The sequence below is a fragment of the Lutjanus erythropterus genome, chromosome 12 (assembly GCF_056507025.1).
Source record: "Lutjanus erythropterus isolate fLutEry1 chromosome 12, fLutEry1.hap2, whole genome shotgun sequence".
Lineage (NCBI taxonomy): Eukaryota > Metazoa > Chordata > Actinopteri > Lutjaniformes > Lutjanidae > Lutjanus > Lutjanus erythropterus.
Window position 1 is genome coordinate 29,731,448 of NC_139328.1, and position 22,366 is coordinate 29,753,813.

Below are 22,366 nucleotides of genomic sequence, written 5' to 3' on the forward strand. Positions count from 1 at the left end.
TTTACTATTTGTTTACAGAGTATTCATGCAGATTTTCTCACCAAGTAACTTAGTACACCTGCTCAGTTACTACTTGAGGACAATTTGAGATATTTATACTTAACCTGATAAATATACTATATATACTGCTTTATATTTATATTTACACTACAACTCATAGGCAACTATTGTACTTATTCCCGCACTAGGGGAGACTGGGGAGTATTGTAACACTGGGTTAGATGTAACACTGTCAGTTAACCAATAAGAACATTGCAGTTTTCTTTATGAGCTCACAGGAATTTTCATCAAGCTTATTTTTTTGTGTTCAATATATTGTATTATGTTTGACTTACACAACTTAAAATTGCAGCTTCTATAATTTAATTTGATACTTTGCATTCATAATACCTTCAAGACCACCTGCTGAAACAGTTATATAATGGCTGCTTGAGATGGGGTAGGTTGCAAAAAAAGAAATCTTTGTATCTGACATTAACTCACATAATCTGATTGGGTAGTAGATGTCCAAGTAACCTTTATTTGTTGTAGATAAATATGGGTACCATGTATCAAAACTTTGTCTGGCAGGAACAACCACTGAGTTACTCATGCTCGAATAAAAAGTGATACTAAAATCCCCAGTTTCCCCTACACTACAAGTCAGTGTATGTTTTACTACATCTGTCTGACGGCTTTAGTTAATTTACAGATTCATAATTTGCATAAACATACAAAAAAAGTCACAGTTAAAGATGAAACCGGTGGTTTACAGCTGTTTTGGCTTATGACTTACATGTACAAAGGTTTATTGGGGCCCCTTGTTATGTTTCAGATGAGTTGTATGGACATTCCTCTCTATATGTTTCAGATGGTTTCATTTAAAGAATAGTGTGAGACCCAAAACAGGTAAAATTACCCAGAGCTTCTCTTCTTTCCTGCCGCATTACTCACCTCATGATGCCCCAGATTCACGGTGTGTGTGTGTGTGTGGAGGAGCCCGACCACTATTGAGAACCACTGGACTAAACTACCTACCTGTATATAACGTAGTTAAAACTAGACACCTTGATAAACTACAACAGTAAAATGCTACTTATGCGTCAGTTCTGCTATTGCTGCTATGTTAGCTCACTGGAAAGGCTCTGCTACACTAAATGAACCAGGACTTTAATTAGTATCATTGTTAACGCCTGTGTTAATCCTTCTATTTCCTATCAATATAGCTGCTGTGAAAAGCATATAGCATATAATATCATAACATATCAGTTATAAAGGCCATCTCTTGCAGAACCAGTACTTTTGCTTTGATACTTGAAGTCAGAGGTGTGGTCACAAAATCAAAAAAGGCTTGCAACTTGCTTATGACTTCAACCTGAGCCTTTTGACAAGCCCAAGATTAAAGACTAAAGTCTAGTCCACACAAGTCCCCAGATCCAGTCTGATTTGTTTGAACCAATGTGACAGCATTCAGTCAAGCTGCAGGAGAGAACCATGCAGAACTAACATTATGTTCTGAGATCCAACTGGGAAAAAAAGATACCCAAGATCTTTTTGATCATGTACAAATACTCCGTGGTGGTCACCAAAAAACAACTGCAGCATGCAAAACATGCAGGCTGAAAATTACAGACGGAGATGCAACAACTTCCAATTTCATTTGACTGAAGTTGCACAAAGAACAGTAAGCTGAGGTACTGTTGTTAAAATGGCATTAGGCTGAAGAGTGAATTATGACTTGTTTAAGGAGTCGAAACTCGATGTTTAGGTGATTTGTGACTTTAGTGCAATGACTTGAGACTTACTTGTGATACTGCAAAATAATGACTTGATCCCGCCTTTGCTTTAAAGGAACAGTTCACCCTAAAATCTGAAATACATATTTTTCCTCTTACGTGTTGTGCTATTTATCCATCTAGAGAGTTTCGGTGTGAGCTGCCAAATTTTTGAGATTTCAGCCATAGACATGTCTTCCTTCTCTGAAACATGAAGGAAATAGACGGCACTCAGCTTGTGGTGCTCAAAGCACCAAAAATATAGTTGAAAAACTCAACACCAGTGTCTCTTTCCAGAAATCTTTACACAGTTACTCAAGACAATCCACAGACCTTTTTGTGAGCAGTTTCATGAATTATAACCGAGTCATGATTTCTGGAAAGAGACTCCGGTGTTGAGTTTTTCAAATGTATTTTGCTGGTGCTTTATTTATTATTCTTTGAGCTCCACAAAACGAGTGTCACTTAGTCCCATTATATCGGAGAGAAGGAGAATCTCTCTGTAGTTGACATGTCCAAAATTCAGCAACTCACACAAAAACAATCAAGATCAATAAATAGCACCACAGGTAAGAGAAAAATATATATTTACTGTCCCTTTCAGTATATTTTGGTGTATTTGTACTTAATTAGAATTTTGTCTTTTTGGTTTGGACTATGAGAACATCTTCCACAGCTAAAAAATACTAAAAGTATCACCACAACATTAGTCCTTTGAAGAAAAAAAAGTGGTGACAAACAAAAGAAAAATCCTGGAAAATATGCAAAGGAATGTGAGAAAATCCGAAACTTTGATATGAAGAACAAGCCTCACTAAATAGTTTGATGAGGATGAAAACAATATTAATCAACATTATTTTGTATTTTTTCTACTTTTTACTTTTATACTAAGAGTACATTTCAGAACCTGGACTTAATCACTTTTACTGCAGTAAAGAAGTTGAATCAGTACTTTTACCAGAGCCTTCCTTCACACAAGTATCTGTACTATTACTTGAGTAAAGAATGTGCGTTCGTTTGCCACCTCTGATAGCAGATAAGGCTGAGAAATATTAAGTACACCTTACAATATAATTCAATCCAATAAAGCATTAATCTAATCCTCAAAAAATGCTCAAATTCCAACACCTGGTTTAGGCCATATGGAAGACATTTACATGTGTGTAGTTACTTGCAATAAAAATCAGTGTCTCTCAGTTGGTTCCCATATATGGAGCCAGTCACAGCTGACACACTGCTCTATAGATAAGATAAAGCTAATATATACATATGTTCAGAGAATGATGCATGGCGTGCATACTGTATGTGAAGTGGTGCAACAAACTGGAGAACAGAGAACTGTAAAGATCATAATTCATGAAAACTGATGGTGGGAAGACTGATAAATATTTCTGCTTCCTCTGGAAGTTCTGCAAACGGACAATGCGAGTGAAAAACATGCAGTGTGTGTCTGTTTGTCTCTGGTCAGATGGTTGCTCTGTCATGCACCAGTGTGCATAGTGTGAAGACACGAGCATTATGTCATTTACTTCCAACCATGAGGAACACAAGTTACTGAAAACAATACACAGACCCCGGCCTTGTTTCCCATCATGCACCGACCCATCCGGTGTGCACCATGTGCTTCACTTTAGGCTCCGCTGGTCTGGTTTTACTATCAGCGAGTGACTCATCAAGGCTCATGAAAACTTTGATGGACATCAGAACCACCTTCTTCTGGGATGAAAGTCAAATGTTTGGGCTTTTAAGGTCTGCGGGATGAATCTTGTGGAATTTAAGGACAGAGAGCTCCTTTTCAAATCTAGTTTCATCCATAAACACATTTGTTATATTCAGAATTTTTCTGTTTTCTGTTGCTGCTTCAAATGGAAGTCCTATTTACGTGAGCGTGATTAATGAGCTCAGAGCTTCCAGAAAATTTCCAGTTTACTATGATGTGAATACAACATAAGGGTGGAGGCGGACTTTTCCTGTGACCACAGTAGATAAGACTCCATTTGAAGGCAGCATTAGCATACGCTCACAGAAAATTCCAGAATGAGTTAATTTGTTAGTAATTCACCATTTTCATACAGTGGCCATTTTCCTCGGACATCTCACTCAGGGTGGGAGGCTCAAATGTCGTACTGCTGTGATCCAGGCTGTCATAAACGTATGCAGTCTGACGAATCTATATAATTTCACCACTTTCTGATTGATCATCAACTGAAAAGACAATGGATGGTGAAAATTTAGGGGAAGAGGGACCATATTTCAAGTTAAAACAAATTTGATGACCCGTTAACTAATGTGAGACAACAGCTAACATTAGCATTCAGCCACTTCCTAGCTAACATTATCATTATCAACATTATCTGTTGTCTTAGCCTGAAATATGGCTCAGTGTCCCTCCAGATTATTTGATCCATTGTCTTTTCAGTTGCTGATCAATCAGGAGGCATTTATCAGATTCATTATGTCTATATGACGTGTAAACTGGAACACAGCAGTATGGCATTTGAGCCTCCAATCCTAGGTGTGATGTCAGAGGAAAATGGCTGCCATGAGAATATAGTGAATTAAAGGCATTAGTAGTATCTCAGGCAAAATAATTGCTCTACTTAGGACAGAATACGTACGTAGATACGTAGTATTAATCTCTGAGGATGTGCACATATGGACAGAGGATAAGATGTGCGAGGCAGTCATGATGGCTCGCATAGGGGTGTGTATGCAAACGTATAAAAGTTTAAAAGTGTTAAAAGTGAGCATATCTCTGGCCTTAAGTATCATTACAGGAAACATTCGACACCACCAGTGTTTACCACTCCACTCTCTCACACCAGTTGGCAGTGGTGCTTTATTGCCACTGTTTCAAAATTAAGAACACATTTCTCATAAACTCTCTGTCATAAAGATGGTCCTTGCTTCTAAAGAGGATAAACATGTTTACATTTTGTCCATTTGTCATCTTTCTCTGCTCGAAACTGTGGAAACTCTTAGCTCATATTAGCAACATCTGTCTGTTTTGTGCCATAAAGCAATCACATAACAATTTTCCATGACAAACAGAGTGAAATATGGTGCCAATCAGAGGTTGTAAGGGTCTCATTTACTGTAATTAAAGCATTAATTGCTCAAAATGAATGTGGGAATTACTTATTGTCTGTGATTCTTATGTTGATTGTTGTGTTTAACACACAAGCTGATAAGTAACTGCTTCCTCCTCACATACAACCTGTGGGGTTCATTGAGATTCTGATGTCAGAATTGATCTAGGAGCTGTCAGTCAACACCCTAGATATTTTAATGGAGGTAATGATGGCAATTATAAAGGTACATCAAACTCATCAAAGTAAAATGAAGATCAGAGTGGGAAATTATCTTCCCAGCAGGGAAACCAAAAGCAATGTAGATTTGTTTGTGAGTGCTCAGTGTACGTGTTTGCTTTTACGCCTGCTGAGAGTGATCATAAATCAGGATTGAGACGAGGAATACAATTTCATTTTATCAAGCTCGCAAGCACAAACATTTCATATTTTCAGGGACTACTTAAAAAAATAGATAAAAACAGGTGCTTTGGTTTGTTAGGAAATGTTTTTCTTAAGTATTATCCTGGGTGTTTAAAGTGTCTCATAAACCATTTGAATGTAGGTTTTTCATTCATCATTTAAAATGGAAACATGAAACTGTGGGTAGGCAGATGTGTTTTAGTAGCAGTTCTTTTCTTGAGCACTCAGGGGACATCTGGGTGGTTTTGTCATCCAAGTAATTTTTGGCTATGCCTGTGGTGCGGTTCTGTCGGCTGGTCGGTCCACCAGAATGATCCAGAATAACATATCTGCACAACTATCGGATAAAATATTGCTCACACATTCATTGTCCACAGAGGATCATGTCTAATAACGTTGGTGATCCTCCTTGCCTGGGTCCAGTCCTTCAAATCTGCCCACTCCACTGAATTGACCACATATGGAAATGGACTGTAAGGAGTTGACAGTTTGGTCTGATATCAGGCTATCTATCTAACCATGAGGTTTATGGCATTAATTGAAATGTATCAAGAATTCCTGGATGGCTTACCATAAGATTTGGTCCATATATTCACACCCCCCTCAGGATGAAATGTAATAATTTTGGAAATCTTTTAACTTTCAATTTGGCGCCATCATCAGGTCTATTTTTTTTGTCCAATGCTTTTGTTTATGCCTTTGTGTCATGCCATAGTTATTATTATTATTATATCAATATGGCTGCTGTGAAAAATGGTGATTAAACCCAAATTTCATGCAAATGGTGTTGCGTCAGTACAGTATTTTATTAAAACCGTTTCTGATAGTAAACATGATGTTCATTGTGATTGGAGCGTGGGTTGAGGCGGTATAATTTAGCTAACACTAGCTAGAAAGGTTTATTGACTTGTTTTTCAGAAAAGACAAATTTCTCTGTTGATCTTTTGTTTTGCCTCCAGCTAGAACTGTGTAATCATGTCAGCACTGGCTAAACAACAGGTATTAACATATTTCCCATCTCTACTATTCAACCAAGATCAAACTCAGCTGTATTTTGGTTTTAGTGCTAACAAGTGTTAGCATGCTAACAGGCTAAACTAAGATGGTGACCATTGTGAAGAGTATACCTGTTAATCAACAGCATGTAAGTCACTTTATCTTTAAGTACTGCCTCATGGAGTCACTAGCATGGCTGTAGACTGTTAATCTGTAGATTTAACTCAACCAACAGTCTTACTGAGGTCACATGTAAGGATACCACACTTGTTCTTGTGTTACAAGAAAATAATCTTTCTGTGCGAGCGCTACTTTATTTTTTTCAAGGTCAAAAAGTCTCTTTATGTCTCCTGACGCATTAAATGCAGACATTTGTATAAATCATCCATTATTACTGGATAACTAAATCTATGGCTCCTGTGCCACACGTTCTAAACTGTCTTACACTCATTTTATACAATAGGGAAATAAAAATAGTCTGGCATAAACATCCATGCCGGCAGCTCTGGAGCAGTGTGTCTTTTGTCCGATACCACTCATCAGCAAGAGGAAGGGCCAAAGGGTGTGTTTGTCTTTGAGAGAAATATGAGAGAACTGTGAAAGTCAGAAAGGAGGATACAGGGACAATATTTGGCTGTTGGAATACGAATAACAACTATTCATCAGCCAAAGACTGTGGAGACTTTCCATTTTGTCCTCATTTACTGCTGTTTCGAATCAACGCATTCATGAGAGTCCTGTATATCTCCAGGCATATGAGAGCGTCGGTGTTGTCAGTGTCATCAGGGAGGTTTGTTCCATGCAGGTTTGGAGATGCAGCACCAAGGTTGCCCATGTTTGAGTAAGAGGTGTTCCCACAATAACAAAACTGACGTCATCATTTTGCTCTAAATGCCATTTTGCTTTCAGTGAACAGTCAAGGACAGACAGAGACTATTGAAGAGGAATGAAGCAATACGGCAATCAGGAGGAGCATTACGTGGAAAAAAGAGACAAAAACAGCTGCAAATTTAGGCAGTGTTAAATCTCCTCTCCTCTCCTCTCCTCTCCTCTCCTCTCCTCTCCTCTCCTCTCCTCTCCTCTCCTCGAGGCATCAGGTGTTGAATTAAACAGTATTAAAATCGTGGTGTGTCTGAGACGCCCCTGAAGACTCGCTGCTATTTGTGGAGTTGAATAGACCAACAGAGGAATACATTTCCAGTATTTACAGAACACGCTTGGAAATAAAGGTTCCAAAATTGTTCTTTCTGAAAGAGTTTGCTGAGGGTTCTTTGTAAGACTAAAGGTTTCATTAAGAACACTCTTCCTCCAAGGAACCCTTTATGGAAGAAAAGGTCCTGCAAGAAGGAGGATCAAGGAAGGAAAAAGAATCCAAGAACTTTTTCATTAAGGGTTCATTGATGGTTCTTTGTACCATAATATGAACGGATGCTCGGTAGAACCCCTGGGTGGGTTCTAGATAACACTCTTGGAATATGAAAGGGTTCTCAGTAGAACCCTCTAGGTGGGTTCCAGATAAAACCTCTGGAATATATAATGGTTCTCAGCAGAGCTTCTTGGATGGGATCTTGTTAAAACTTCTGGAATCTAAAATTGTTCTTGGTAGAACCTCCTGGGTGGGTTCCAAATAAAACCTCAGAATATAAAAGGGTTCTCAATAGAACCGCATGGGTGGGTTCTAGTTAAAACTTCTGGAATATAAAATGGTTCTTGGTAGACCCCCCTGGGTTAGAACCCTTAGATTGAGGAAAAGTTCTTGATAGAACCCCGAGACAGGGTTCTGGATGGAACCATTACACCACAGAAGAGTTCTCTGTAGAAGCTCTTATAGGAGATTCTGTGTGTAACCCTTCACAGATGGTTCTAGGTTTAACCCTTTATGTTGGGTTCTTGATAGATATCTGAACAGGTTCCAAGTGGAAACTTTATAAAACATTATACCCAGAACCAAAAAAGGGTTCTTCTTCCTCAAGCCAAAGAACCATTCATGATTCTAGTTAGCGTCTCTATTTCTCAGAGTGCAGTGCAGATACATTTTTATTTCCAGCAGCTCTCTCCACTGCCTGAGGAAAATAAATGGTCTCGAAACAACAGTTGTAGATAACATGCAAATGACAGGAGAAAATATGACCACACATGTAAAACAGGTGTGTATTCATAGTCACTGTTTGCCAAGAGAAAATAGTCTGCTACTCAGTACACAGACAGAAAGGAAAAGAAAAAGGAAGCAGTCAAACTCTGTGACGCTTGACTTTATGATGCATGGGTGCATTACGTCGGTCAGCGCTGGAAACCTTCAGTAAAATCATTATCAGAGGATTAGATGCTTCAGCAGTGAGTGTATGAAGGTGATCTGGATCTGAAGGAATAAATCAAGGAAAGAAGAAAAACATCACTCTGCTATACAAAATATTTGATGTTTTATGTGCTTTTTCTCCTGTGTTGTGCAACAGTGGATACTGGAAGTGAGAATCCTCCTTGCTGGAACTGCAGACATGCCATACATGTATGCAACCTGTAATAATGAGGGGTAGCATGTTACAGTCTCCATAAATGCAACATGACTCACCCTACAAATCATCACTGTCAGGACTGCATCATTCAGATTGGAAGCATTAATCAGTATTACACCATGATAACAAGCAATAAACCTACTGTATGAAAGTGCTGTGAGATATGAAAGACAGTAAAGTCACAGTACCAGTTGTGCTTGTGCAGGTATTCAGGAAAAAACTATACATTACTCCACAAGAAACAACTTTTTAAAGGTTCAGAGTATTATTATTTTCTTATTTTTCTTACCTCAGTAATCACCTTGTGATCACTTGTGGGAGTGTCTGTCCTACTGGCCTACATGTCGTGGGCTTGACAGGTCCATCGAGACAATGGCCTTCCTGCAAGAACATTTTCGTGTTCTTAAAGTTAAATTTTGCTTACTGTTTTCCTACAAAGGACTTGTACGTATGCAACATGCCACATCTGACTCAACAAATGCTCCTAACTGGAGATAACTGTGTAAATTCTCCATGTGCATATTTGATTGCACGTGCATGAGACTTGTAAATTAGCATAATTAACGCCCCAATAATACCATACATGGCATGTGACAAGTTATCTTGAATCACTCATATGCACCACTTCAGAGCAAATCTGTTCATATGAGTGGTTCTTCCATGAGGTCCAGTGTCAGAGATATTTGGTTATACAAATAAACTTACACATTGCATTTATCAAGGTACCACAGGCCTACTTACACACCATTTTGATGCATTTTATGCTACTTTGCAAATATTACTGCACTGCATTTATTAAATAGCTAGTAATGACTTTTCAGATTAAGATTTGATACTGAAAGGGGTCATTCTGTATAATTACTTTTGTACTTTTATTTAAGTAAAACGTTGTATTATAGACTTGTAATAATAAATTCAAAATCATCCCTTAACACTGGTTTAAAATGAATGTGAGTTTAATGGTAAATAAAGAGCTCAAGTATCCTGCTGAAAGCCAAAGCACCTGAACGGTGTGATAAAGTTTCAAGTGGACACTGCTGCCACCTGGCGGCTTAAAAGCCCACAAGGAAAAATGCCGCTTTTTTTCTATTGGCTGACGACACATGACGCAACGCTGGCAAACAAGGAAATGAAACCGACGCAAGAATTGAAAGCTTTTGTTTTCGGTTTATGTGACCAAATTTTGCACATGAGTCAGAGTTTATCCAGGTAAGTTTTGTTCTGCTAATCTGTCCCTTTTAAATTTATTCCGTAAAAACAGACGACGTACTTCTACGCGGGTAATAACTGTGTGTACAGGAGTTCACTTTGACTTGTGTTGACTGTGTGTTGTTTATATTCCTGTCACAGATAAAGATATGAGTGACCTTCCTGTAAACCCGCTGGTTTTGATCGGTGTCGGCTCTAGCTTCGCCCTCTCTGGACTCTTTTATCATTTATACCAAGAAAAGAAGAATGAGTTGATAAAGCTCAAGGCAAGTACTTCACTGTTTAAAGTACACTCAACAAAAACATGGTTTTGCTCCCATTTTACATGAGTTGGAGTAAAAGACTTTTCTGTATACACAAAAGGGCTATTTCACTCAAATTCTGTTCACAAATTTGTTAAAATTCTTAATGTGCACTTCTCCTTTGCCCAGATAACCCACCCACCTGACAGGTGTGGCATATAGAGATGCTGATTAAACAGCATGATTATTGTAGAGGTGTGCCTTGGACAGGTTTCAATAAAAAGTCACTCTAAAATGTGCAGTTTGCATTTATCTGGCACTGAACTGTGGCTACTTCCCATAGGGCTACAGATACCATTTTGTCCCCCAGGAGGACAAAGTAATGACCCACCCTATTCTGTCTCTTATTGGTTTACTCTGATCATCCTTAACTAACCATGACCAATCACCCCTCATGTGTAAACCTAACCAAACCAATCAATGAAGGTAATGACAACTAGCTAATCAGAGACAAAGAAGGACTGGTCATGGCTTTGCCCTTGTGAAAAAAAAAAAAAGTGCAGTAATGGTGCATTCACATGCTCCTCGGATGGCACCAGTTCCCCAGTTGTGTGGTCTTTCTTCTGACCTCAGTGTGCTCATGAGCTTTAAGTTGTAAAGTGGAAACAACATGGCTGATACTAAGTGTAGCGTAGGTTGTATGCTGAATCCATTTGTAGGCTACCTGACTTGTTATCAGGGTTAATGCTACTAAATAACGTTGCTAACTAATCGTGGTAAATGGACTACATTTAAATGGCACTTGGCTATGGTTTTTACACTACACATCACATTTGTGAAAAAAATTGAGAAAGATAAACCTTCTGTGTGCAGAGAAGAAGTCTGAGATTTTTCTTCAACTGGGATCAACTACAAATGAGAGCAAAAGAGTTTTGTCTATATTGTTGTTGAATGTATTAACACAGCTTCATACTTATCTGAAAGATCATTATTTTCATTTTAGGAAATACCCATTTTCAAGCCAGATCAACATTTGGTCAAAGTGCTGAAAGCGTCTCCACACAAGCGACTTCAGTATGTTGCTGTAGAAGGTACAAACAAACATGTCTAGAATTAACATTTTTGTAAATGTAGTTTTGAATGGGGCCAGTTGAGTTCATTTAAACCAGAATTACAATTTTCTTCTTATCATTTTCCAGGTATGGTCCAGGCAGATGGGGAGCCACTGGCCAGCCAGTTTGTCCCACGATGCTTTGGTGTGATTCAAAAGATAGCAGTGGAGGAGCACTGGAAATACTGGAACTCCCTCAGCCGGTCATGGTACGTTAGACTACAGAATAACACCACAGATGTCTCTTTATCAGTCTACTTGCCTGTTAATAAGAGTATGACATCTTTTCCAGGAATTCTCGGACAATGAACAGAAAAGAAACCAACAACGCGGTACCTTTCAGCCTGGTCAGCCCCAGAGCCTACATCAATGACTTGTACGTGAAGGTTCAGAACCCTCTGGAGGCCTCAGGGAGCTTCCTGGAGAGGGTTTATTTCAAGGTGAGACGTGCCGAGGAGGGGTTGGTGGAAGTGGTGTTCCAGGGCATCAGTGGGGAGAAACCTGTGGCGATGGAAGAGAGCGAGGAGCTGTTGCGGGTGGGGAGTACCCTGACCGGTTTTGGCGAGGTGGTGCTGGAGGGCGGCCAGGTGATGAGGCTGCAGGCCCCGCAGGACGGCCGCAAGTACATCCTGGTAAACTCTGACCACAGGAGCTTCATGGACAGGCACGAGAGCTCGGCCAGCATGTGGAAGACACTGACTGCTGTGACCGGCATCACGGGGGTTTCTCTTCTAGGTGGCATCATTTATGGCTTGGTGGGAAAAAAGGATGGGAGATCAAATTAGGCTCAAAGATGTGAATACTGCAGATGTAGAGGCTTAAAAAGCTGTGTCACTGATTCCCAATACTGCCTCAGATGTTTTATCTTAGATTCTATAACATCAACATCAACAACAAAACATGTTACAAAAATAGAAAGAACATTTACAAATCAGAAAATGCTTTCACCCAGCTCCTCCTCTCCAGACTCAGAGCTCCGGCAGGTTTCTTGCAAGCTGCAGACACTGAACACGAGCGCAAGATGAGCGTTTCATTATACTTTGACAATAACAAGCAACACTGTCAGTTGATCAGCTGTTTATAACTGTCAGTTGCTCTCAATGTAAAGTTAAACTCGTTATCTTGAAAACAAAAGCCCACTGCTCTGAAAATACACACTGGTGTTTGAGTTCAGTGACTGCCTGCCAGACTATTTTGCTGAAGTCAATCATTATAAACATCTAAGCCTTCTAATAGTTAATAAAAGATTTCTTAAAACTCATAAACAGATCCTTAATCATTTAGCGAGCATTCAGCATTAATTTGAACTCTATGTAAAGTGAGTAAATGTGAAATGGGCAAACAAAAACAGACCTTATGAACCAGAATGGAGATTTCAAAGGTGAAGTAATGTTGTCAGAGAAGCCAGAAATTTAATTTAGCATGTTTCTGTAATCTCTGATGACATATCATGATCATTTTATGATTTAGTGCAGTACATATATTAAAGATTTTTTTAAATTGTTTTCTATTTTTTTGTTTTTCCGAAACATTGTGTATAATACACACAGTACTGTACATAAAGGACCACTCAAAAGATTTTTAACCACTACACAGGCTACACAAATTGTAGCCTTGGAACCAGGTGAAATCAGTCGAGCTCATGTTTTCATTTGCTTTGGCAATTAAACATAATACACATTTTTGCAAATTAATGTGGCGTTGTCAGACTACAAAAATTTTTCTTGTATAAGTTTTCTGTATACCCCAACCCTACACCTGAGGATGCGAGCACAGGCCGAGTGTGGTAAAAGGACTTTAGGCCAAATACCTCAATATTGATATTGTGACATTATTGGTTACTTTTGCACAAAATATTACCAGATTTTGATGAGTCATCGTAAGTAATGTTGATATAAAGACAATAGAGCAGCCTGTGAAGTTCATAAAATTACATCACTTTAGTGTAATGCAGCCTTTAAAGTCAGGAAAAGACCAGATGTTTGCCATATCACAGTATAAAGATATCCAAAGTGTTAGTCTCATTATATTGACGTAGTGGACAGCTGTGCTCACAGGTTTAACCATTTAAATATATCTTGATACAGTCAATGGGTTTGTGTACACCATGTCAAGCTATGACTAATACAAATTGAGCTGAAATCTGATCGTGTAAACTGCCTTTAATTTCTTCTGCAGTCATTGGGGCATCATTATTATTATTATGTGACAAGTGACGAGTGGATCATGTCTTTACTGCAGAATATTTGACTTTATAAGACCAACTGTAGAATTCCAAAAATCAAATCTACTTAATCAAGGGAACATTTTATTTTTTTAATGTATTTTTTTATGATTCAAGATGAAATCAGAAGTTATGTGGTGTCAAACATCAGTATTTTTCTTTTGATTCAAAGATTTTACTGTGAACCTGATCAAAGAAAGGACTTTTTCATCTCTGTTACTGCACGTCTCCAGTCACGTCCAGTCAGAATGGAATTAAAGTCGTATTTTAAGATGATTTGTACTGTATCCGTTTAGTAGATAATCTACCTCTTAGATTATTGTTTTTACTGAAATATTCTATCATCTGCAGTCATAAACACTGGTGTAACAGTATTTTTCAAAAGGTGACAGGTTTAGTCTTCTCTCTAAAATCGTTAAGAACTTCTCTTTAAAACCTTGGTACAGTTTTATCTTGAGGGAGACATTGTGTGTTGCTGACAATAAAGTGAGACATGTATATTCAACATATTTCCAAGTGGTCCGAGGGTCTTTCTTCTTTATTTTTGATGACATTCATAGCACACAGCCCTTACATGACGCAGCACTATGTGATCAAATATATGTATGTCTTCTTCAACTGTGCAGTGAAGATCCTGATGGGTGTTACAAGCAGAAAGCTGCAGTAGAGGGTAAAACCAGCTGCCTCGATCCCTTTATTCACACGACAGTTTTCAAGTTCATCTTTGTCCTTTCTTTAAGTGCTCCTCATTATTCTCCTTCCTCCTCTGAAGACTCCTCAGCCTCTTCCAACCACTGGATGAACTTCTGAAGCTGATGGAGGCAAAAAAAAAAATACACTGTTCAACAATGCCCATAATTAGGTACAGGAAACAAATATGTGACTGAATGAATAAAACAATATTGACTCAAATTGAAGAATTTCTAGATTGCATAAATCACAAATTCAGAGGTCTGATTGAACAGTGAACATACTCCTCTTTGCAAAACAGGATTATAGTTCATAGAAATCACTCTGTCACTACAACAGTGTTTCCTGCAACTATTTAGATGTGGAAAAAAGAAATGGTCATTTTAGAAAAACCTTTTTAACTACTTAGTTGATTTTTTTCCTTGTAAGTCTGCTTTGGTTCGAAGTAAATATGTTTTGCTTTGTTAAAAGAGCTGAAACAATAAATAAATTTGTTGTCAGCTATTAAATAAATCACTAATTATTTTTGATAATTAGTTTGAATAATTTTAATGAAAAAAGTCAAAAATCCTGCTTCTTAAAAGGTGAATATGTTCTATTTTACTCCTCTATGAAAGTAAACTGAATATCTTTGGGTTGTGAATAAAACAAGACATCTGAGGACGTCATGCTGGGCTCACATTTTTTTCTGATATTTTATGTAATGATGAACTAAGTGATTAATCGAGAAAATAATCAACAGATTAATCTAAGTAGTGGCTACTTGGAAATATTTTTGGTAATTTTTATTAATTTTATTCTGCTTCATTTGATGGTCCTCTAAATTGTCTTTAATCATTTTGTTAAGTTTTTTTATGATCTCCACAGAGGTTATCTTTTTGATTTGGTTTGTTGTTTGTCTGCAGGATTATGGAAAAACTACTGGCTCACTTTTCGTCACATTTGGTGGAAAGGTGTAGCACAGGCCAAGAAAGACAATCAAACATTAAATTTTGGAACAAATTCCAACCACAGGGCAGATATGTAAATTATTTTTTACTGTTGTTAACACTGGTCAGTTGTAACACCGACAGTTGTCTGGCAAAATTACCTGAATTTATTGCAGCAGTCGTGTAAGAAATAAGTAAAATTATCCTTACTGTTATTTCCATGTCGATATAACGACAATAAGCCTATTTAAATCTATCCAGACACATACAGTGGTTGTGTTCACAGAAGAATGGACTATTGGCCTTGGTTGAAGTCTGCACTCTTCCATCACTCTTCTAGTTCTTTATGTAAAGAAGTTTGCATTAGCAATGATTTGCCTCAGTGAAAGAAACTGAATGAATAAACTTGCCATGACATGACATGACATAAGCAATGCACTTTCCTCTGAACATGCAAAGAAAGGATGAATAACGAGCCCTATTGTGTCTATTCAACTCTCATCTTTACACTCAAGTGGAATTTTACACCAACTCAATCCTATACACATGCAAATGTTTTACTTCTGTTATACTAACAATAGTGAAATTGTGTCATAAAGCCTTGTATCCAGTGTGAGGCAGCTCACTCAGTATTGTACGTACCCCCTGGTTCTTGCGGAGCTGTCTGCTCTTGTCTGTGGTGGCTCCCTGAGAGAACCAGCGCAGTATGATCTCCTCCTCGAGGATCTCCAGCTGGTACATGTTCATCAGGACCTGGAGGGAAAAACACAACATTCGATGACATGACATAACTTTCAGTGTCAGCAGATTGAGTGTGCGTGGTAGTGTTGCTTCGTCCTGACCTTGACCATCGCAGGCCAGTGACTCTCCTGCTCCAGGAAGTGCTCCTCAAAGGCCGACAGACAGTCCAGATGGTCCTGTGCTCTCTTCACGTAGTTCTTAAACACAGGCGCCCATTTCTTCAGCAACTGAGAGGAGGACAAACACAAAAGTAAAAATGAGGACATTTATTTCAGTCATGTTTACACTTAAATGAACGTGCTCTATAAAAGCATATTTACAGGTAGGAGCAGAGTGACGTATTGAGAAGCGGTGAGCTGTGGACCCTGCTGTTGGAAAGGATACTCCAGCACCACTCTGGTTAAAATCTGCATCACCTCCTTCAGACTGATGTTGTAGGCGTACCTGAAGACAAAGAGTGAGTCAAACTGAATGTGCAGTAACAGTCACTTTGCAAAGTAAAATTTAATTCTAACTTGCGTCTTACTTGAGAGAGTTGATCTCCAGTACGAGATTGTCACAGCTGATGTTTTCTTCCAAACCTCTCTGCAGAGTCCCAAGCACCTCCATCTGGAACACTGCACATCAACACACCACAGAACAAGAGTCAGAGAGGAGGACGGACAAAAGCCTATTGTGGGAGTTATTGTTATTTCATAATGATTTTTCCTAGGTTTCCTCAAACGAGAAAATGTCATTTACTAATAATTACAGGCAAAACAGAAAAAAAAATGACTCATCTTGAGTTTAAAAGCAAATGTTGATTTCCAGAGACAGGCACTAAATTACATGGTTCTTTGCAGAAAATTTTCTTGGAACATCTACCTTAAAATAATATATTAGCACAGTGAAAGTGTAGTCCTAAATTAAATAAAAAATAGTGAACGCAAATGTAACAGATGTTTTCCTGTTATCACACAGTGGTTATTTAAAAAAAATGATTAATTGCATAATGTTTTCATTAATAAAATTAATTCAGATTTTTTAAAATATTATTTGTCTAAAGGCTTTCACAGCTACCTTCCAGAGCCACCATCTAAAGCAGCCAACCTTTCTCTTTAAGGGATCTCTTTTCTATTGTTAAGTTAACTAACGGCCCCTGACTGAGTCACGTATTTTATGGATATTTCATATTATATCCAATGCATAATAATAGTACAGAAAAATTGATAAACTGTATAATAAACCCAATAGTGAACACAATAATGGCTACCTAATTTTGAGCAGCAGCATTTCTGATGAATTTGCTTTAATTCTAAACAATCACACCTACTTAATAAGTCTCTTTTTCAAAAAAAAAAATCTGTAGTATCATTAAATCAGAGAACGATCATCATCACTGGTTTTGTTATAGATATTTTGTCTGTTTGGCCAGTAGGGGGCAGCCATATGTTTCCACAGACAGGTCAAATGAAGAACTCTCACCTTTGACATCGTCCATCTCCGGGGAGGGGATCACTGGATCATCTGGATCATCAGGCTCGCTGTCCTCACTTTCACTCTCAGGGTCGGGGTTCAACACCAAACCTGTTGCACAAGAGACAGAAGACAGGCTGCTGTGACAAGGACTACAGCATCAAATGACAGTTTTACTGACTTTCTTAAACTTAACAAGCGCACCAAGCTGTCGTCCTACCCCAGAGACAATGTGACAGCTCTTCATCCTCTGTGTCGTCCATACTGCTGGCCTTCCAGATGTAGCCTTTCCCCTCTGCGCCGACCTCTGCTGGGTTGAAAGCTGAAGACAGAAGAAAACGCAGCTCATAACCAGAAACATTGAAGCGTTTTAATTATTTATGTGTATTAATGTCAATACACACCTTTCAGTTTGGTTTTGTCTTTACTCTGACCAACCTCGGCGTCATCACTCAGGAATTCATCATCATCCTCTTCCTCCTCTTCCTCTGGATGGTGCATGGACACCACCGTGCCCTCAGGTAGAGAGATGTTTGGTCCAATCACCACCTTGAAACAGTTGACAGAAAATTCAGTTATGAGATGGAGACAGTCATAGATTTCACCAAATGTTTTAGTTCACAATGGACTGGCAAAGAAAGTCTTAGCACAAATATCTATAGAGATATGTCTTAAGATATTTGTCCAAATAAGCAGGACTCATCAGCGACAGCTGAATCGCATACATGCAAAGGAAACAAATGACAAATATCACGTGACTGCTGACATCTGACTGAAAGTTTTACAGCTAAACATTGTGGTTCACAGATAAATGTATGGATCCTTGGATATTAATTGCACACAGATGAGACTAAAACTATTAATATCAGTGCATTGTGGTTGAGCTTCAGTCCAGTCTTGAAGGGCTGCTTTAAGTTTTACAAGCTACCAGATTTCACTGTTTGTCCTGTTTGAAGCCCTGAAGTTTCATATCTTTTTAGGCACAAAAAAAAAAGAGAAAACCCCAAAGCTTCGTAAGGCTTCATCTGCCCGCCATTAGTATTCATGGAAAGCTGTTGAACTTTCATTTGAACATAAAAGATTAAAGAAGTTGAAAAGTACGATGAAAGCAGCTGGATTATCAGTTGATGTCTAAGTGGTGAAATGAGGTGAAATGTCAGTTCAAGTGGAAAAGTTGCTGTGTGCTTGCAAAGTTTCTCAGTACAAATAGTTCTGCAAACTCAAAAGTAAACTTTTAAGTGATCACAGTCAATAAATGATAATATATGCATGGCTTACATTATATGCCAGGACACACTGTTTATTCAGCGTCACGGCTTCTTTGACCTCAGCCTTGTCACAGACCACAGACTGGCTGATCACCACGTTGCTGGCGATGTGAACATTATTCCAGATGTAGGCGTGGTCCAGATGTACCTTATCACCTGTAGCAATAAAAAGGAGACTGTTAACATCACTGTTACTATATATATCTCCGAACTTCAAACACACACAAATGAGCAATAGTTTTTCTTAGTTTTGGACGGTGCTCGCCGGAAAGCTCACCTATGGTGCAGTTGTTACCGATGACACTGTTAGAAATGTAACAATTAGCGCCGATGCTGGTGTCGCTGCCAATGAGAACGTTCTCCTCCATCTGGCTGCCGTGGCCCAGGCTCACTCCGGACCCTCGGTAGACGTTGTGGCGAGAATATGTGCAGCTTCGGCCCTTCTGGTCAATGAAGTTGGCCTCGGGGGTGAGCGGGTAGACCCACCGCCGCACAAGATCCGACGACACCGAGTCATACATGAGAAGGTTGGACACTCGGACACCGTAACCATCCTTAGTGACATGCATGTGTATCTGGTTGCCAAGAATCTAAAGCAAAATCAAATAAATTATGGCTCAAGCATTTGTGGCAGGTTACAAATTTGAATAAAACAACTCAGGCTGCGTCGCACCTCTTCATTGACCAGCATCCCTCTGACAAAATCATTTCTTGTCTGGTAGTCAAAATTGTCAGTGAAGAGCTCAGCGACCTGAAAAATGAAGAAAAATGTTGGTCATCTCAATCAGTAATGATGTTCAATAGCTTCTGTTTCTGTTAGGAAACTAACCTGTGTGGAGCAGATACTGATGTGACAGTCCAGAAGATCGTGTCTGATCTCAAACTCATCACTTCCACTGTGAAAAATGTTCTGTGAAACAAACAGGAGCAAAAATCATTCATCAGTCCAAAGCCAGAGTAAGTTAAAGATAACTTCTGATGTTTTCATGTCCAAGTAACCAGTGGGGACAACAATTTCTGAAATTACTCCAGTATTGAGGGAGAGTTGGACAACCCACAGAAGCAAAACTGAGCTGCAACATAATCCCTCTGAGTACAGTGCACCGTCAAAGTACATGCACTAAAAGTGCTTGCTTTGCTACTCACAGGCTCATTTTGTTATTCTAAGTGACAACATTATGGAAAGGATCCCTTGAGAGAGAGAGAGACCATTTTTTAAGAGTAAGATACATTTTGTTTAACTAGAAACAGCTATTTTATGGCTTTCACCAAACCAACCAAACTCCATTTACTGAAACAGTAATTCTGTCATCGTACAACACACTTCACTGAAACTTAACAAAAACAAAATAAAACTCACCAAACATCACTGTTCAAGCAACCACCAACTATGGTCCGGTTGAAATAAACTCTTAAGATATATAGATATGAAATTATTCTGTCTCTATGTGCAGTTTCTCCTCGTTCTTCTCTAGATATTTTCACATTGTGAAACGTGGTGAATTTAAGATTCATTTTGACCAAACCAGAGTTGCTGATTGTTGGAGCAGTGAAAAGACGAGCCAAGGCCTTTATGCTGAGTTTGTTTCAGTCCAGTTAGCATAGATGCTGGTGGCTTTTGCTGAAACCATAAAACGCCCTTTTTACAAAAAAACAATCTGAGCCTGTCAGTGGCACAAACCAGCACTATTAGTGGACACACTTTGATGATGCACACTTGTCTTTAAAGATTTCACTGTGGCTGTTTTTTTTCTGCTGGCTGCAGTGCTCTCCATCCATACTGGACCAATTACAAAAATTCTGCCATTATTCACTTGGACAGAAATACTTGGGAAAATAGCATCCAAGTAGAGAAATACCAAAGTTAACCCTTATAGTTGAGATATAAAGTGAAACTGTTACCATGGGGAACTGTAGCCTCTTAAGCCCTTGTGTCTTCTGGTAGTGTAAAATCCGCTGGCTCTTGCTGTCCACAGCAACAATGACATCATCTTCCTCGCAGCGGGACCTGTGACCTGGTGATGATTCCTTGAAGATCATTGTCATCACTGAGATGTTTTTGTCCACCTTTCGACGATGCCTGTGCACAAGAAAAATGACACATAATATTAGAGCAACACAGTTGTGCGGATCAATAATATGGCCATTTCTCCTGACTACTCAAAAGATATTGTCTCTTACCTGTGCTCCTGCAGTGCCTGACTGATATCAATATTGGATACCACGTCTCCATAAACCAACACAAAGTCAGAGCGCACAAGAGACTTTGCATCAACATCCCTGAGCACATCCCCTAAGGAGCGGTACAACTCTGATGTGATGATGTGGACTGTGTTTGGAGAGGTGGGTCGACACCACTTGGACTTCCTATCAGATACATTGACAGACAGGTCACAATCTGTCATTCAGACCAATGCGCACAGATGTGGAGAATCAGTGTTAGTAAAACTTACAGTAAGTGTTCCTTGATTTTACTGGCCATCCAGCAGCAGAAGACAAATGTCTCCTGCACTCCGGTGGAGGTGAGGAACTCCAGGGTGTAGTCGATCATGGCAACGTTACCCAGCGGCAGCAGAGCCTGACATCAGTGGATATGTGACAGATGGTGTGAGTGGAAAGAATAAAACGTTACAAACAAATGCTGGAAACTAAGAATATGTCCTCAAGCATGATCAAACAAACTAACACCGTACAGCTCTACCAAAGGCTTAAAAGTTACACGTTGTTTCATCAGTGGCAGTGCAGCTCTGTCACTGTTTACAGCATGGACATTAGTTAGCTAGCGGTTAGCTTAGCTCTCTGACGGACTCACCCTCGGCTGGTCTTTGGTCACCGGGAAAAACCTCCGGTTGAAGCTGTCAGCGACTAAAACAGCCTGCAGCGGCTGTTCCTCTTCCTCCTGCTCACCTGCACCCTTTCTACCTGAAAGACCGGAGCCAGAACGGCTCTGTTTTCCCCCTTTAGCAGCCATGTTTAACTCACAAGTGCTAACCAACCCTGTCGTCAGAAATATCAACGGTGGCTGCGGTGGGACAATATTCTCGTCGTGGTTTAAGCGCAGCAGAAATTCGTCAGTAAAGCTTTCACATGCATTTGTGTCTTGTATCTAGGGGTGAAAGTAACTAATTACAAATTCTCAAATTACTGTAATTAAGTAGTTTATGGGTACTTGTTCTTTTATGAGCTGATTTTCAAGTCTGTGCTTTTACCCATACTTAAGTATGTATTGCAAGATGTAATCAATAAGTTACTTTAAATTTTTTTGTAAAAAATAATTGAGTACTGAGTGCAATTTGAATTAAAATCCAAACCTTTCAACTGAATTGGAGTAGTCAATCGGGTGATGTGATCACAAACTGACCAATGAAAACCACATATGGAATTAAAAACAAAACAAAACGCAGCACAGGTTTGGAGTAAGGATGATAATCATTAATCATTCAATTCCCGTTTTGAATTGAATCGATTAAAATTTTTTCGTGGATATTTAATCTATGGACTTGGCAGTAATTACATCTCATTTGACATTGTTTTGTCTGACAGATTCATTTGTTGGAAATGGGGGAAAAAACATGTTTTGTGTCTTATAAATTATTAATGATTAATCAATTGTTAGCGTTTTCTATCTATCTATCTATATACAATTATACAATATGTACAGAGCCTTTATATCTTAAGATCAATGTATTTCTCTAAAAATATCAGATTGGGGAAAATACTCCAATGGTGGTCAAAGATTTTTG

At 38.9% G+C, this 22,366-nt stretch overlaps 2 protein-coding genes across 2 annotated transcripts; one reads left to right on the forward strand and one right to left on the reverse strand.

The window, feature by feature from the left end:
• Positions 1-9,852: 9,852 nt before the first annotated feature.
• mul3 (mitochondrial E3 ubiquitin protein ligase 3) lies at positions 9,853-12,240 on the forward strand. Its single transcript, XM_084732589.1, has 5 exons — positions 9,853-9,963; positions 10,105-10,229; positions 11,209-11,296; positions 11,405-11,525; positions 11,609-12,240. Exons 2-5 carry the CDS (start codon positions 10,113-10,115, stop codon positions 12,099-12,101), a joined length of 819 nt encoding a protein of 272 aa, XP_084588715.1. The 5' UTR covers positions 9,853-9,963; positions 10,105-10,112; the 3' UTR covers positions 12,102-12,240.
• Positions 12,241-14,049: 1,809 nt separating this feature from the next.
• eif2b5 (eukaryotic translation initiation factor 2B, subunit 5 epsilon) lies at positions 14,050-21,639 on the reverse strand. The gene is made up of 16 exons (XM_084732590.1): positions 21,436-21,639; positions 21,077-21,201; positions 20,805-20,990; positions 20,526-20,703; positions 19,453-19,533; positions 19,297-19,374; positions 18,901-19,213; positions 18,634-18,779; positions 17,760-17,904; positions 17,576-17,677; positions 17,365-17,466; positions 16,427-16,517; positions 16,221-16,344; positions 16,002-16,127; positions 15,802-15,912; positions 14,050-14,352 (listed from the first exon to the last, which is right to left on the reverse strand). The coding sequence occupies exons 1-16, from the start codon at positions 21,592-21,594 to the stop codon at positions 14,290-14,292; spliced, it is 2,130 nt and encodes a 709-aa protein (XP_084588716.1). The 5' UTR covers positions 21,595-21,639; the 3' UTR covers positions 14,050-14,289.
• Positions 21,640-22,366: the final 727 nt, after the last annotated feature.